This window comes from Passer domesticus, chromosome Z (genome assembly GCF_036417665.1).
Source record: "Passer domesticus isolate bPasDom1 chromosome Z, bPasDom1.hap1, whole genome shotgun sequence".
Lineage (NCBI taxonomy): Eukaryota > Metazoa > Chordata > Aves > Passeriformes > Passeridae > Passer > Passer domesticus.
This window is the reverse complement of record NC_087512.1, coordinates 61787517-61801084: the sequence shown is the minus strand read 5'-3', so window position 1 is coordinate 61801084 and position 13568 is coordinate 61787517. Positions and strand designations below refer to the sequence as shown.

At 37.8% G+C, this 13568-nt stretch overlaps 1 protein-coding gene across 2 annotated transcripts in view; it reads left to right on the top strand.

The window, feature by feature from the left end:
- Positions 1-13568, top strand: part of RORB (RAR related orphan receptor B) — a 138017-nt gene that overhangs the window by 93681 nt on the left and 30768 nt on the right. For both annotated transcript variants that reach the window (XM_064403459.1, XM_064403460.1), the window contains exons 2-4: positions 2582-2667; positions 6966-7107; positions 10085-10486. In XM_064403459.1, coding sequence (XP_064259529.1) covers positions 2582-2667; positions 6966-7107; positions 10085-10486 — 630 coding nt within the window. The remainder of the gene's footprint in view (positions 1-2581; positions 2668-6965; positions 7108-10084; positions 10487-13568) is intronic.

Below are 13568 nucleotides of genomic sequence, written 5' to 3'. Positions count from 1 at the left end.
TTCTGGGAACAGAGTGGTTTCTTTTTTATTTGGCCTGTACAATCAAGATTTCTGTTAGGAATCCTGGAATTGTTCGGCTGATTTATGAAAGTAATGTTTGGGACAGTAGCAAAATACACTTTTTCAAATTTATTTAAATGCCTTCTGTGTCCTAAGGATGTTTTTTCTGTGTGAGTTTTCTTAAAGAGAAATTATAGCAATTTCCTAGACAAACCTGAATTTACTAATTTATAGTATGGTTATTTTCGAATAAAGGTTTTAATTAAGTGAAGAGTCACAAGTCTAAAATATTTTTTACATATTAATTGAAACCAAAAGCCTTAACATTTAGGGGCTTGAATCACAAATACCATGAATGTAGAGCTTATAATTGAGACTCATGCATGGAATTATTGTTTGCTTACAGTAAAAATTACTGTGCTAAATACAATCAGCGTCACAGGATCAATTCTTTCTCTGTTCCTATCAAAGTTACAAATGGTATATGCAAGTCAAATTAAAATTACCGTGATATTTTTGTGGTTGGGTTTTTTTCCTCTGTCTTGTCTGCAGATTTCCTGCAGATTTCTTTCTATTCTCATTGTAGTTCCTGCCTCTGACATTGACATATGTCAATGAAACATAAAGCAGCACACAGTCCCAGAGCTGAGACCTTCTCCATCCACATGACTCTCAAGCAGAGTCCTGTGAGCAGTTACTCAAAGTAGCCTCACAAACAGCAGTGCCTGGAGGCGTGTATTTAAGTGGCTTTTTTATCCCAGTGGGCATAAGGTATAGGAATTTTTGAGAAGGACCAACCTGGAAAAATTTCCAAAGAACTGCAAGTGTTTCTTCGTTAAGGAGTTCCGTCTGTACAACATGGATTAGGTGCAGTTTTAAAACTGGTTTACTTGCCTGAGCCTAAAATTATGCTAGATCAGAAAGAGTATGTGAGGAAAATAAGCTCACAATGGGGGGCAAAAGAGCAAAAGTCTCTTCAGCCATCCATATATGTTCCTCTTGCCTGGATCCCTTGGAATATGCTATCCTGAGGGAATAGTTAATTGACTTTCCAAAGTAGAGGGCCTGCTAGTGTTCCCCCTGTGCAGTTTACCCCTTAAGCCTCTACACTAAATAGGAGGATAAAGGAGTAGGGTATGCACCTTTCAGTGGGAAGTGTGGTGGTGGCTTGCTGGGACACAGTACTGAGTTCTGGTTGTTTAATTACAAAGTGGTGGGAGGAAGGAAGTGGTAGGAAGGAAACTTCCAGCTTCTGCCAAAAGAAACAAATGATAATCATAAGTAGGAACAGGGCATAATCCAGGATATATTATTCTATTTTCACAGTATCCACTGTGCAAGCATACTTAGTGCTTAGCTTACAATATGCAGTAATTTTTAAGCATGGGTTTTTTCCAGTTTTTTTAATCTTTTCAACAGCCCACAAGTTTGAAATGGGATGCTCTTTTTAGGATTAGCATCTGGACAATAATCTTGTTTCCCTATCTCAATCCATTTTAGAGTTAAATGTGTCTTGTTAAACGTACCAACAGTTACCTATCCTTGTGCTTTGGCTAGCTCTACTAAAAAAGCTTTTCTACTCAAGGATTTGAGTTGCAGAGAACTGCTGCTGTTCCTGCCCTGGGCATGGAGAAACAGCAGGAGTACTTTGCAAGTGTGACGCTGCTACCACATAGGAGGAGAATACAGGGAGGCATGCATCCTACACAGAAGAAAATGAAAGGGAGACAAAATAAGTTTAACATTTCTTCTGACTTAAATAAAGGCACAGTTTTTCCTTACGTGTCTATGTGCTCTTAGAGCATCACCAAAGGAAAGACACAGGATTCAAAGTAATTGAGAGAATCAAAGTTGTGTTAGCAAAAAAAAATTGAAAGATAATGAAATATGTTTTTCTTCTCAGAATCAGTTGACCATATGTTTATAAAAAGATCTGAAGCACATCCATATTTAAACATTTTTCAGACTGTACCTGACTGTCCCAGCACATAGCCACTGGCTACCTAAACTCCATCTGTGTGCTTTGCCTGCCAATAACCCAGTGTTAAAGCAAGTAGTTTGAAGAGAGGAAGATTAAGCAAGCTTTTACCCGCCTGTCTCTGACAGTGGTATTAGTATCTTCATGTCTTGAACATAATTTAAAGACAATGAAAACTTCATCATCTCTACTCTTGCTTTCAAAAGGGCATCAAAATAAACCCTGTATTTCTACCTCAGAAAAATGGAATGTCACAAATGTTTGAAGTATGCAGGAAAGGACAATCCAGATTATTGTTTAGGACCCCTAATGAGTGTAACTAGTAATAATAATTATAAAATTAACCAGTACAAACAAAAAAAATTTACTAGTAGTGAGACTTTTTAAAATGTTGAAGGGTTTTGTGGGATGTGGAAGAAACTAGATGAAATTTAAAATTTGCCAAATGAAAGCGTTCAGAAAAGAGACATACAATACAAAGCATTTTTGTATTGTTGGGGTTCAACTGGTTATCTACTCTTTATTTCTAAAAATCTCGTTTTGAGAAAAAAGAAATTAAGTACGACTATATAACCAAAATATGTGTCTTGTTTTCTCTTTCAGCACAAATTGAAGTGATACCATGCAAAATTTGTGGTGATAAATCCTCTGGAATACACTATGGAGTCATCACATGTGAAGGCTGCAAGGTACAAGATTTTAATACAGCATAGTCATCATCATTTGCATTAGCCTCAAGCACTTCTGTACAATGATACACTCTTACAAGCTTTCAAACAAGTGGTGCCAAAGGCTGTAAAGCCTACTGATGATAAAGATGTATTTCATGGCTAATATTCCTAGTTGCTTTCCATTTTATCAAATAGTCTTTAGAGCTACCTCCTTGTTTGAAACATGAGTTAATTACATCTGATGCAGTGTTAAGTGCTGACACCAGCAGAGGCAGGCAACTGTAAGTCACACCTGTTCTACCTTAAATCAGCTTTGAAAGAGGTGGATTTCTTATTTTGTTTCCTATAGAACCCATGTAGCATTACAGTTGGCATGTTACTTCTGGTCAGCCTTTTTTAAGAGCTTACAGGTGTGACCTGGGTCCTTTTTTATCTCCTTTTGCACAATCTGCAGACCAAATTGTAATCTCAAAATGAAAGAATGCCTTACATTATGAGCCGTATAAAAGGATTCTTTGTCTTCTTCTTTAAAGGCATTAGTGCAGAATGGAATTGCAGTTGCTGGGAATTGGAGGTTAAAAAAAGGGTGGAGGGGACGAAATGTATAGACCTGCTGCTTAGATATATCAACATATTATTTCAGACATTAGTTCAAACAACACAAATCAGACTTAAGCAGAGAAAAGGCTGCAATTTTCAATTTTAAAAATTGTCTGTGATTTTATTATCTAAGGAATTACATTATTACTCATGACAAACGAGTTTTATACTACATGTTGGTATTTCAGTTTTAATTTTAAATAGGAAATTGCAAAGATTTCAGCGTCTCTGATTTTTTGTACTTGGAAACACGCAAACTAGGATGTTTGCAAATGAGTGCCTATTTGCAGTGTGAAATCACAAGTCTGTACCTAATGCTTTACAAAGTATTAGAACAGCTGAAAAATCTGAAAATTTGCATGCACCCGTTTGCAAAAGAAATACTTTCATGCCAGTACATTGAGAACTAATATACTGGTATGTTTGGTGAAGATCAAGGGTTTATTTCAGGAACATTAACAATTGTAAGCATAACAATTTGCAGTGTGTCTTTGTCTTACTGTGGCACTGGACTAAAATAAGCATCTTCTTGTGACAATCACATGAAACAGGATTAAACTAATTGATCTGATAAATCAAAATCGGCACAAAAGCTATGAAAGGAAATTACTTTAAGCAGAAAAAGAGCATCTTCTCTCAATACTCAGAGCCCACAGACTGTCTAGGGGTATAGTCTTCTGTAAAAGTAATTAGGGTTAATGTGGGCCCTTGCATGTGCCTCAAGAGGAGATGATACCACTGTGCTGAGTACTCACTGCGTGAGTAGACTGCTTATTGAGATAAAGAGATTCTCTTCCACTTATAAGTTTTAACCCCATTGTATTTGTGCCAGTTTTGCTGTATCAGATCAATTTGTCTAATCTGGTTTTGTGAGCCTGTGTGAAAAAAAGGTGTGGGTTTTTCATGTCAGTTCCACTGGGAGGCATCCCAGTCTGTCAGAGCTCCCTGTTAAGGTAAGCACTGTTTCTGGCAGTGCAGCTCTGCTATCTGTTTAAGTGCCCAGCATTTAAACAGCTATTCACTCTGCCTGCATACTCATTATTTCTGGCTCTTTTTGTCTCAGTTTGTTAGAAATCTGAAATGATTAAGAATAGAGGTCATGAGTGGAAGAAAGAGGATGGAATCACCCCACAAGCATGCACACATGTTGAACCAGGCACCAGGCAGGCACAGCATTTCAGGATACTGTGTCCAAGAATTATAGTGCCAGTGGCAGTGCTGCAAACTTCAGGGAACAGAAAATCCTTTAACTCAGTGTTGCTACATTAGCTATGCTGTGGCAGATCCATATTCTAAGTGCTTAAGGGTCATCTGAAATACTGCTGTTGGTTTGTATGCATGCCTACCTTATACTGAATGTGCACATGCAGTGAACCTGCTGCACCCACTGAGTGAGTTTGCAGCTCTGACACTATTCTTAACGAAGGGGTGAAACCTGAAGATAAGTTTGCATCACATCTATCTCTGCAGCTACTTCTTCACTAAGAAGCCTTATATCATTTCTTGTGCCCTCCCCCAAAGCAAAGTACTTTCCACCACTGTTTTGTCATGAATTAAAAAGTAGCTCATTCAGCAATTTCCTTTTTCAGACTGGCTGTGGGTAGTGGGTGAAGTGATCTGTTCAAAGACTTGTTGTCCATGTTGGAAGTACTGCGAAATCTGTCCTTAACTCTTTATCTCCTCAGTTATGAAATACATCTTCCTTCATAGAAAATTGAATTATTCTGATGTAAACAATGTAGCCAAATCTGTATAAAGATACCACAAAAATAAAATGAAAGGATTATCTCTATATTATAAGACAACATTTAGATCTTATGCAGGAGTATGAGAACATAAAATTCTCCTCAGAAAAATTAATTGCCCACTCTAAATTAATTCTCTTATGTAACCCTTGATACATAATATGATCCTTTTTTCCTAAGGAGGGCAAAGATGAAACAAATTCCTCTGAGATTAAATCAGCCTTAAAGGGAACAAAAAGTTATGCAGGAGAAAGTACTGTCAATGCTAAATGGTTGAGTGTGGTTTTTAAATATTACTGAATTAATTTTTTCTCTGAAATCTATAGATGCTGCTAAAATCTAAAACTGAAAACAGACAAGCCTTCATAAATCAAAAGCAAGACTGACTATAAAGTTCAGCAAAGACATCTGCAATTAGCATCCATTTAGTCTTAAATTAAAGGCAGCTCTACGATATCAGGAAAGTTTTGGTCAGCTAAGATAGTTAAGTTTCCACCAGAATTTTTCTGAGAGTCCTCCCAAAGAACATCTATTTTCTGAAAAGTATGAGTCATAAAATGTATTTTATATTTTAGATAGAGTGTAATCACTGATAGAGCAAACTCAACCCAGTACAAGTGGTTCTCTATGCTGAACTTCAAGAACTAGCACTGGCAATGTCTTTGGTGGAACACCATGCCTGTCACTGTTACTGACACACACACCACCCTCATTCAGCTTGTCAGGACCTGAGAGAGAATTCATGTGTAAGCTGTAGCAAGTGAGCTGAGGCCTGTAGCACTGTCATCTTGTGGCTTTGTCCATTGCTCAGTATTAACATCCATCAACCTATGCAGAGATACACTATTTTTTTCCCTGATAAATGAAGTCAGCTGTTGCTTTGTGGCTTTATTCCAAGGTGTTTGCAAGCCACCCCAGAAAGACACGAGCACTTTGGTGTCACTTCTGGTGACACCAAACTGGTGTAATTGCAGTAATGGTATTTCTGCTGTTTTACTACTCATAGCCAGTGGCCAGGCTGTCCTTCAGCTTTCCCACAACATGGACTGCTTGCATTTAAAGTTCCCAGACAGGTTAGGGGAGTTCTCTACATTTTTATCCCCTCTGGACTTGTAGATGCTCCTGACCTATTTATTTATTTATTTAAAATAGATAATTTATTTTCATTTCTCTTCACCCTCTGATTTCATTCCTCTTGTCAGCTCAGCTACTTCATGTCACTTCTACCATAACAGTAGAAGCACCTTTCAGTGCTGCTCTTGGTGTCACCTCATAGTAGCTGGAAGTTCCTAAGGTCTTAGGTGTGTATACTTCCCCTCTAGCCCGCAGATCTCTAGACAAACAGCCCATGGAAAATGCCATTATATTCTTATGGTAGTACCTGAAGGTGTTGCTTTCTCCTTTGTGTGTTGGCTTTACTTGATACAGTCATTATATCCTAGTGCTTTTGTGAAGACTGAATTTTAATTACTTCACTCCTGAATCATATACCTCTCCAGATCAAATCAACATTTGCCAAGTTAAAGTGAACAGTAGTCTTCAGCTTCTCATGCTATGTGTACCCAGTAACAATTACCTCTACATTTACAGTTAGTCTCTTCATTAAAGGGAGAAATGTCAAAACAAGTACTTTGAAGTCATCTTAAAAATCCTGACAAGTTTTTCCTCTATTAGGAGCAAGTATTAAATGATACACGATGTTTATTGCACTGTAAAAATGCATTCTGTAACATAATTTAGGTTTTAACAAAGCAGAATTATATTCTCTACACAGTTCTCATTATTATAATTAAATGTTCTTTACAATACCACCATATCTGCAAAGTCACAACATAAGTAGCAATGCACTAAACAGGGGTTTGCTGTAGTTGTTTGCATGCTTCTCTGTGTATGAGTGTGAGTCTGCATGCATGCTCATGCACATAAATACACTTGTGGTAACACTTGGTCTTTCCTGCTCTCTTGCCCCAGGGATTCTTTCGGAGGAGTCAGCAGAACAATGCATCCTATTCCTGTCCAAGACAGAGAAACTGTTTAATTGACAGAACCAACAGAAATCGTTGCCAACACTGCCGACTGCAGAAATGTCTTGCCCTGGGAATGTCTCGAGATGGTAAGGAGTCAAATCCATGTTTCACATCTAAGCCCTTTGAAACTTTTTTTCACTGCTGACTTACTTAAACTCCCTGTAGATTTCTGCAAAAAGACAGAGGAGAAGTTCCGTGCTTTGTAATGTGTGTGCTGTGAGACGATCTTTGCCATCCGGTTAACAAAGCAAGCTATTTTCACGGACAGGGGTGGGGAAAATCACAAAGTGGAGAGCTGTATCAGTTTATAGCAAAAAGAGCCAGAAGTGAAATATGTTATTCTAATCAAAATCACAGAGCGCAAAAAGGTCACGTCTGGAAAGGTGGGTTTATATTAAATATTACATTAAACATCAGCATTTATCTTAACATCTAATAATGATGTGTGAAAGCATCCATTTCCCTGAGATCTCTAAATGACTGATAGTAAGGAGGCACAACCCTACACAAATTTACACCTGGATATCATTAGGGGTTTCTGTTTGTTTTTTTCAGTGCTCTTGACCAAACATTTTGCATTGAAAGAAACCCCATTTCTTTTGCTTGCACATTGCCTCCTGTCCCTATCTGGGTCTGTAGAAGAATGTTTCCTAATCTAGCACTGAAAGTGTATCCTGTGCCAGAGAAAAGCTCCACAGTCTGTGTCATCTCAGGATCCTGTGCTCCTTGTAGAGCTCTGGCCCACCTTCCAGACTGTGGTGTGATCAGCTAATATCAGCAGGCGGAGAACATGCATCACACCAAAGCTGCAGGCAATAGGAGGCTTAGCCAAGGTTGCCCACAGCTCACATGCCCTGGGCACCACTCCTCATGCAGGGGGTTTCCAGCTCAAAAACATGTTTTATACAGTGAGAAAGTATTAGAGGAAAATGTTCTAATTTTTTAAGCTAATGTTCTAAGTTTATATTAATTTCATTTTCCTGGAAGCAATTTTCTCTCTTAAAAGGTTGACACAAAATGTGTATTTTTAAATTGAATTATTGATGGAGAAGTTATGTAAAGAGCTATTTATTTAGACGGTCCAAAGACTATAAACTTGTTCAAAATTTGGACCATAGTAGGTCTTCTCCTACCTCAGTGTGTCTTATGTCTCACTGAAGTTACTTATTTACCAGTCTCACCTGGGAAGAGCCTTTAATCCATTAATTACTTGATACCTTAGCTCCGTGGTGATTAAAGAAGTAACATTTCAACAATTTAACAGCACAGGCTTTCCTCTTGACAGTAGTATCTTCCAATGATTTAAGGTAAATCACAGGGTCATTTTAATGTGACTGACAGTGCCATCTTACCAATCAGTAATTCAGAGACTACTGAAGAGAGACAAAATGAGTGATTCGTCCACAGCATCACTTTGTTCTCTCATAGTTGATGTAAGGGTCTTTATGATTGTTTAGGATTAAGTATGTTAAGAGCTGTTGCAAATTTAAAATTGGCTGTGTGAATTTTTTGACAGAAAACATTGATTTTTACCTCTCAGCCATGTAATAAATGCATTTTTATCATGCAGAGGCAGGATGCTAATTGACAGCAGCTGGAGAATCCAATTAATGAATATAAAATGAGGATAAACATTGATTTTATTGCTGAGGGCCTAAATTTGAAGAAAATACACAGTTGCATTATTCAAAATTATTTAAAATACAGTCATTTTATATTGTCCATAAGGGTATGCAGCATACCATGCACTGATTCCAGGGGCAGGCTGAGTTCCTGTGAGGTAGCTTGTAGCCTGGGTGTAGGGCTGCAACTAAACGGAGGTTGGCAATAAGAAAAAAACCCTCTTGAGTTAAAAAAAAAAAAGTGAAAATAAATCAAAGCAGCTGTCACCTTGTTGTTCTGGCTCTGTATTTTCATCTTGTGCTCTACTTTTTCTGTTCTTTTTTCCTGGTTGAAGAATTTCACATTTATCCACACATAGGTTCAAACTCTTCTCAAGGGCTAAATGAGAGTCATGTGCTAATAAATATGATTCTGAATTGATCCAAATTTCAGATGGACTGGAAATACACAATATAGAAAATACACCTCATAATACGTAGAAGTCTGTATTTCTGGAGCTATGTCCCCTTACCTGTTCTGATTAATTCTGCTGAATGTATCTCTCATTTGTTTTGGAGCACAATCAACAACTGTCTCTGCTCTAAGATCCCAAGAGTTACCCCAGTAAAAGACCAGAATTTATAGAGAGATGGGGGTGGAGAGTGATAATCAGCTGTGATCTACTGTATATACAGGCTGTGAATTTACTCCTCCTAGTTCCACAGCAATCAGCCTGTCACCTTTGAAAATTTCAATCTTGCTGTGATGAACCCTGTTTGAATGAACCTTGGGAAAATGGTTTGTCCTCTTATACTTTTCTGTTTCTCATCAGAAGGAGTGCATGGATTTGTGGATGAAGATTATTGAAATGGAGATCACATAAATCCCTAAGATTTTGCTCAGTGGAAAAGATGACATTCATTTGTGCTGTTTACCTTCAAATCTGTTATTTTCCTCTAGGTTCTAACCTGTAAGATTTTAATTTTTTAAGCAGGAAGATAACACCCCATTGAAAGGATGCGATAATAAGTCTTTAGGGCTTGTTTTCACCCTGAATACTAATCTTGTTAGTGTACTGTGTAATGGTTTGTGGAAAATTAGTAAATGGATATGAATTCACAGACTGTACATTTCATACAGCTCTGGGTGGTTGTTAAGTGAACACAGAGATATAAAAGGACACATGGTCTTTTTAACATTCATAGTGGGAAGTTAATTTTTTGACTGAGGCTCTCCTGTCAAATAGGAGTTGTTGTCATCTGGTAAATTCAAGTACGCAGTATTTTTTCCTTTATGAGATGTATGTGATGTAAAGCTTTTCATCCTTTCTCATTTCCACAGGAAAAGGTGTTTCCACAGCAGAATTAACCCTGAAAGTTAATACCAGAAGAGTGGTGGGGTTGAAGGGACTCAAGAGAAATTTAAAGACAGCAATGGTTCACACTGTGCTTTGCTTTTCAGCTGTGAAATTTGGAAGAATGTCCAAAAAGCAGAGGGATAGTTTGTATGCTGAAGTGCAGAAGCACCAGCAGCGACTGCAGGAGCAGCGGCAGCAGCAGAATGGTGAGGCAGAAGCTCTCGCCAGGGTTTACAGCAGCAGCATCAGCAATGGCTTGAACAATCTGAATAACGAAACTGGCAGCACCTACTCCAACGGGCACGTCATCGACTTGCCAAAGTCTGAGGGCTATTACAACGTGGATTCTGCCCAGCCCTCCCCAGACCAGTCTGGGTTAGACATGACTGGAATCAAACAGATAAAGCAGGAACCTATCTATGACCTCACCTCTGTACCAAACTTGTTTACCTATAGCTCTTTCAACAGTGGGCAATTAGCTCCAGGGATATCCATGAGCGAAATCGGTAAGGAAAACTCTTACTCCTGTAGCGCAATGTGTATGTATAAGCTTAGCTTTATGCTTTGAGGGATTTTTGTAACAGAAGTGGAATATTGATGAGGGCTGTGCCTAATGGGGAGCTACCTGATTTTGTACAACTTTTCTTCATCATAAGCTCTGAGAGTTACATGAGAAATTTGTGACTGTATCTGAAAATACTTTTTGCTACACTTAACCCTCTCTTCCATAGGAGGCATTCCCTGTCCTGCTTCTAATAGGTATCAGGTAATGTGCAGTTGTATCTAGGCCTACTTAACTTATTTTGAGAAATATAATAATACCAAGTACGTGCGACAGAGCCCTATATAAATTTAATCTGTCAGCATGTCTTTCTCCTACACCTATTTGCTAGCACAGTAGACAGATACCAGTAAGCATGCAATACAAGATAAGCTATATTTTCCTTGCCATTCCATTCTAATACTACGTGTCAAAACAGTTGCTATGTAAAAAATTTTGCATTTCAAAACTGTTAAATTGAACAATTTTCATTTCCACTACAAAGTCTTCTGTAGATTAATGTATGTTCGTGAAAAAGAGCACTCACATTCAAATTAAAGCATGGAACTGTTGAAGATCAAAGTAGCTCTAACCATTTAGATTACTTTTTGGTGGAACTAGAAAATTAACATGTGAAGAAGAGCATGTAAATGATGTATAAATTATGTCATAGAGTATCTTAGAAAATATTATTTTTTATAACTGAATCAAACTGACAGGGAAAGGAAGACTTGTGACTTGGATTTTACAGAGAACTTTGTGTTGGATAGCAAGGCAAATATAAACACTAAAGTAATATATGCAATTGCAGCAAGTATTTCAGTCAGGTGCAGGGACTGTTATTAGGATTTGTTTTGCAAGCAGTTAACATTTTCATAATAATCTGAAAGAGGAGTTTCATAGCATGCTAATTAAGTTAAGAGACAATTCTGAACTGAAGGAAGTCACAAAGCATCAATGAAGACTGAGACATAATATGACAGGATTGAAAGAATTAGAAAAATAAGAAAGAGAAAATGAGATTCAAACTTGGAAATGTACAGTCAACTATATCCTAATTTAAAAGTGCCCTGCACAGGATAGAAGTGAGTTTGAAACAAACAAAGCATTAACACCAAAGGAGTCAGTGAATTAGATTTTGGTTGACATATAATGCAGAAACTGCATAGACTATTTTTGTTCTGAGTGCTTGTGAAGAAGTCTGCTCCTTGGAGAGCTTACAGAAATTTCCAGGAACTCAAGGATGAAAGAAGTTCCCACACATTCATTCATGAGGAAAAAAAAATACAATGGTTGCAGTCAAGATCAGGCAAGTGGCAGTTGAGATTGTGCTTATATACATACATTTATTTGAAGAGTGTAAGCATCAGAAAAAAGCTAAGACTGGAAATATCTACCTGGTAGAAAATCATCAGTGCAGAAAAGAACTATCATTATCTGGGATACTTAGTGTTTTTCTAGATCACTAGACATGGTGGTACAAAGAAATTTCTATCAGCCACAAGGATCAATGCAGCATAGCTTTTCTATCTCTTACATATTCTTCATGATTTCATCTCACAGTTAAAAGCAGTAAAATCTATTTAGCATAAGTTGAGTTTATTCCTAAATGTCACTGTAGTGAGATGCAATCCTGCAGTGAAATTTAAGCACACTATAATATGTAATCAGCACATCCCAGAACTGCAAGACTGCAGCTCTACAGATGGTCCAACAATCCGCTGCAGCATTAAGAGATATTTTCTACTTATTTTTAAACACTGAAAATATCATTTGCCTGTGCACATCCAAATATTTTATGGTGCATCTCTTCCAGTTGTCAGCTGATTTGTTATACTACATTATCTCTCACTGTCTCCCTTACTGCTCTGCCGTAGGTGCCACAAATGACAGACAGCAGTACTTGTGTAAAATCACAGCAATTTAGGAACTGTAGTTTCAATTTCAAAAGGAAAAGAGGTAAATCCAAGAGCTTCTGCATTTTGCTGTCAGCTCAGAGACAGGCCATTTGCTATGTAGTGCTCCCTCTGCTCTGGTTTTTCCCTGCTTTGTGTGCTTCAGAAGAGGATGAAAATCTTGGAAATGTGGGGTGGATTTAGGGCAGGATGTTTTAGAGCTAGGAGAGGAAAAAATGGGTGAAAAACTAAGAATGTTGCATTATTTCTAAGTGAACCTGCAAGAAATAAAAGTTATCTTGATTTAAGTTAAAAAGATAAAACTTTGATTGTCTGAAGTCAAAAGGTCCCATTGACTTCAGGGGGATTCTCTGGCCACTAAGGATATAGCCAAAATATGGCCATATTTTGTCTTTGCACTCATTCTGTAACTGAGCACAAATCCAAACTCATGGACTATCAGAACTCCTGCATTTCTGGACCTCCTGTCTCTCTGGAAACACTTCCCTTTGGTACTGGGTCTGCAGGGAAACAGCTCTTAAGGACTGTTCAAATTGCCTCTCAGCTGGTTTGCAGCAGTGTAATCCACTGTTGCAGGACTGAGGTACGCACAAGCCACATGTGAGTAATATTCATATGGCCATGAGAGCTGAGGGAACAAATGTTCTTCTCCCATTCTACACTGTGGGTGTACAGTTTTACTGGACAGTGGCCTAGGCCAAATGTGATAATAAAACAGGTCTTAATAAACAGAGTACCAGATAAGTTTTAACTTTCTCCTGGACAATTTGCAGCTAAAGCACACAACGTGTTATAAAGCTCCCTACAAATAATCATGCAAGGCCAGAAAACATGCTATCAATTTTAGTTGCAACTTCATTTTTCTACCAGACAGTAACTACTATATAACCCACTACTGTAATCTATACTGAGAGGAGGCCACATCTCCAGTCCTCAGTAGGTCTGAGCACAAGCACACATTTACAGATCTGAGTGTACATCCATGTACACAAGACAGCAAAGTTAGGCCAGAACTGTAGGGTTTTTTCCATTATTTGAAATGAATGAATTTGTTAAGAGTGCTCTTGAAGATGACTTTTTACTACCTTATTTTTTTTAAAATTAAATTCCATTATCAAAGTGTTACCCTTT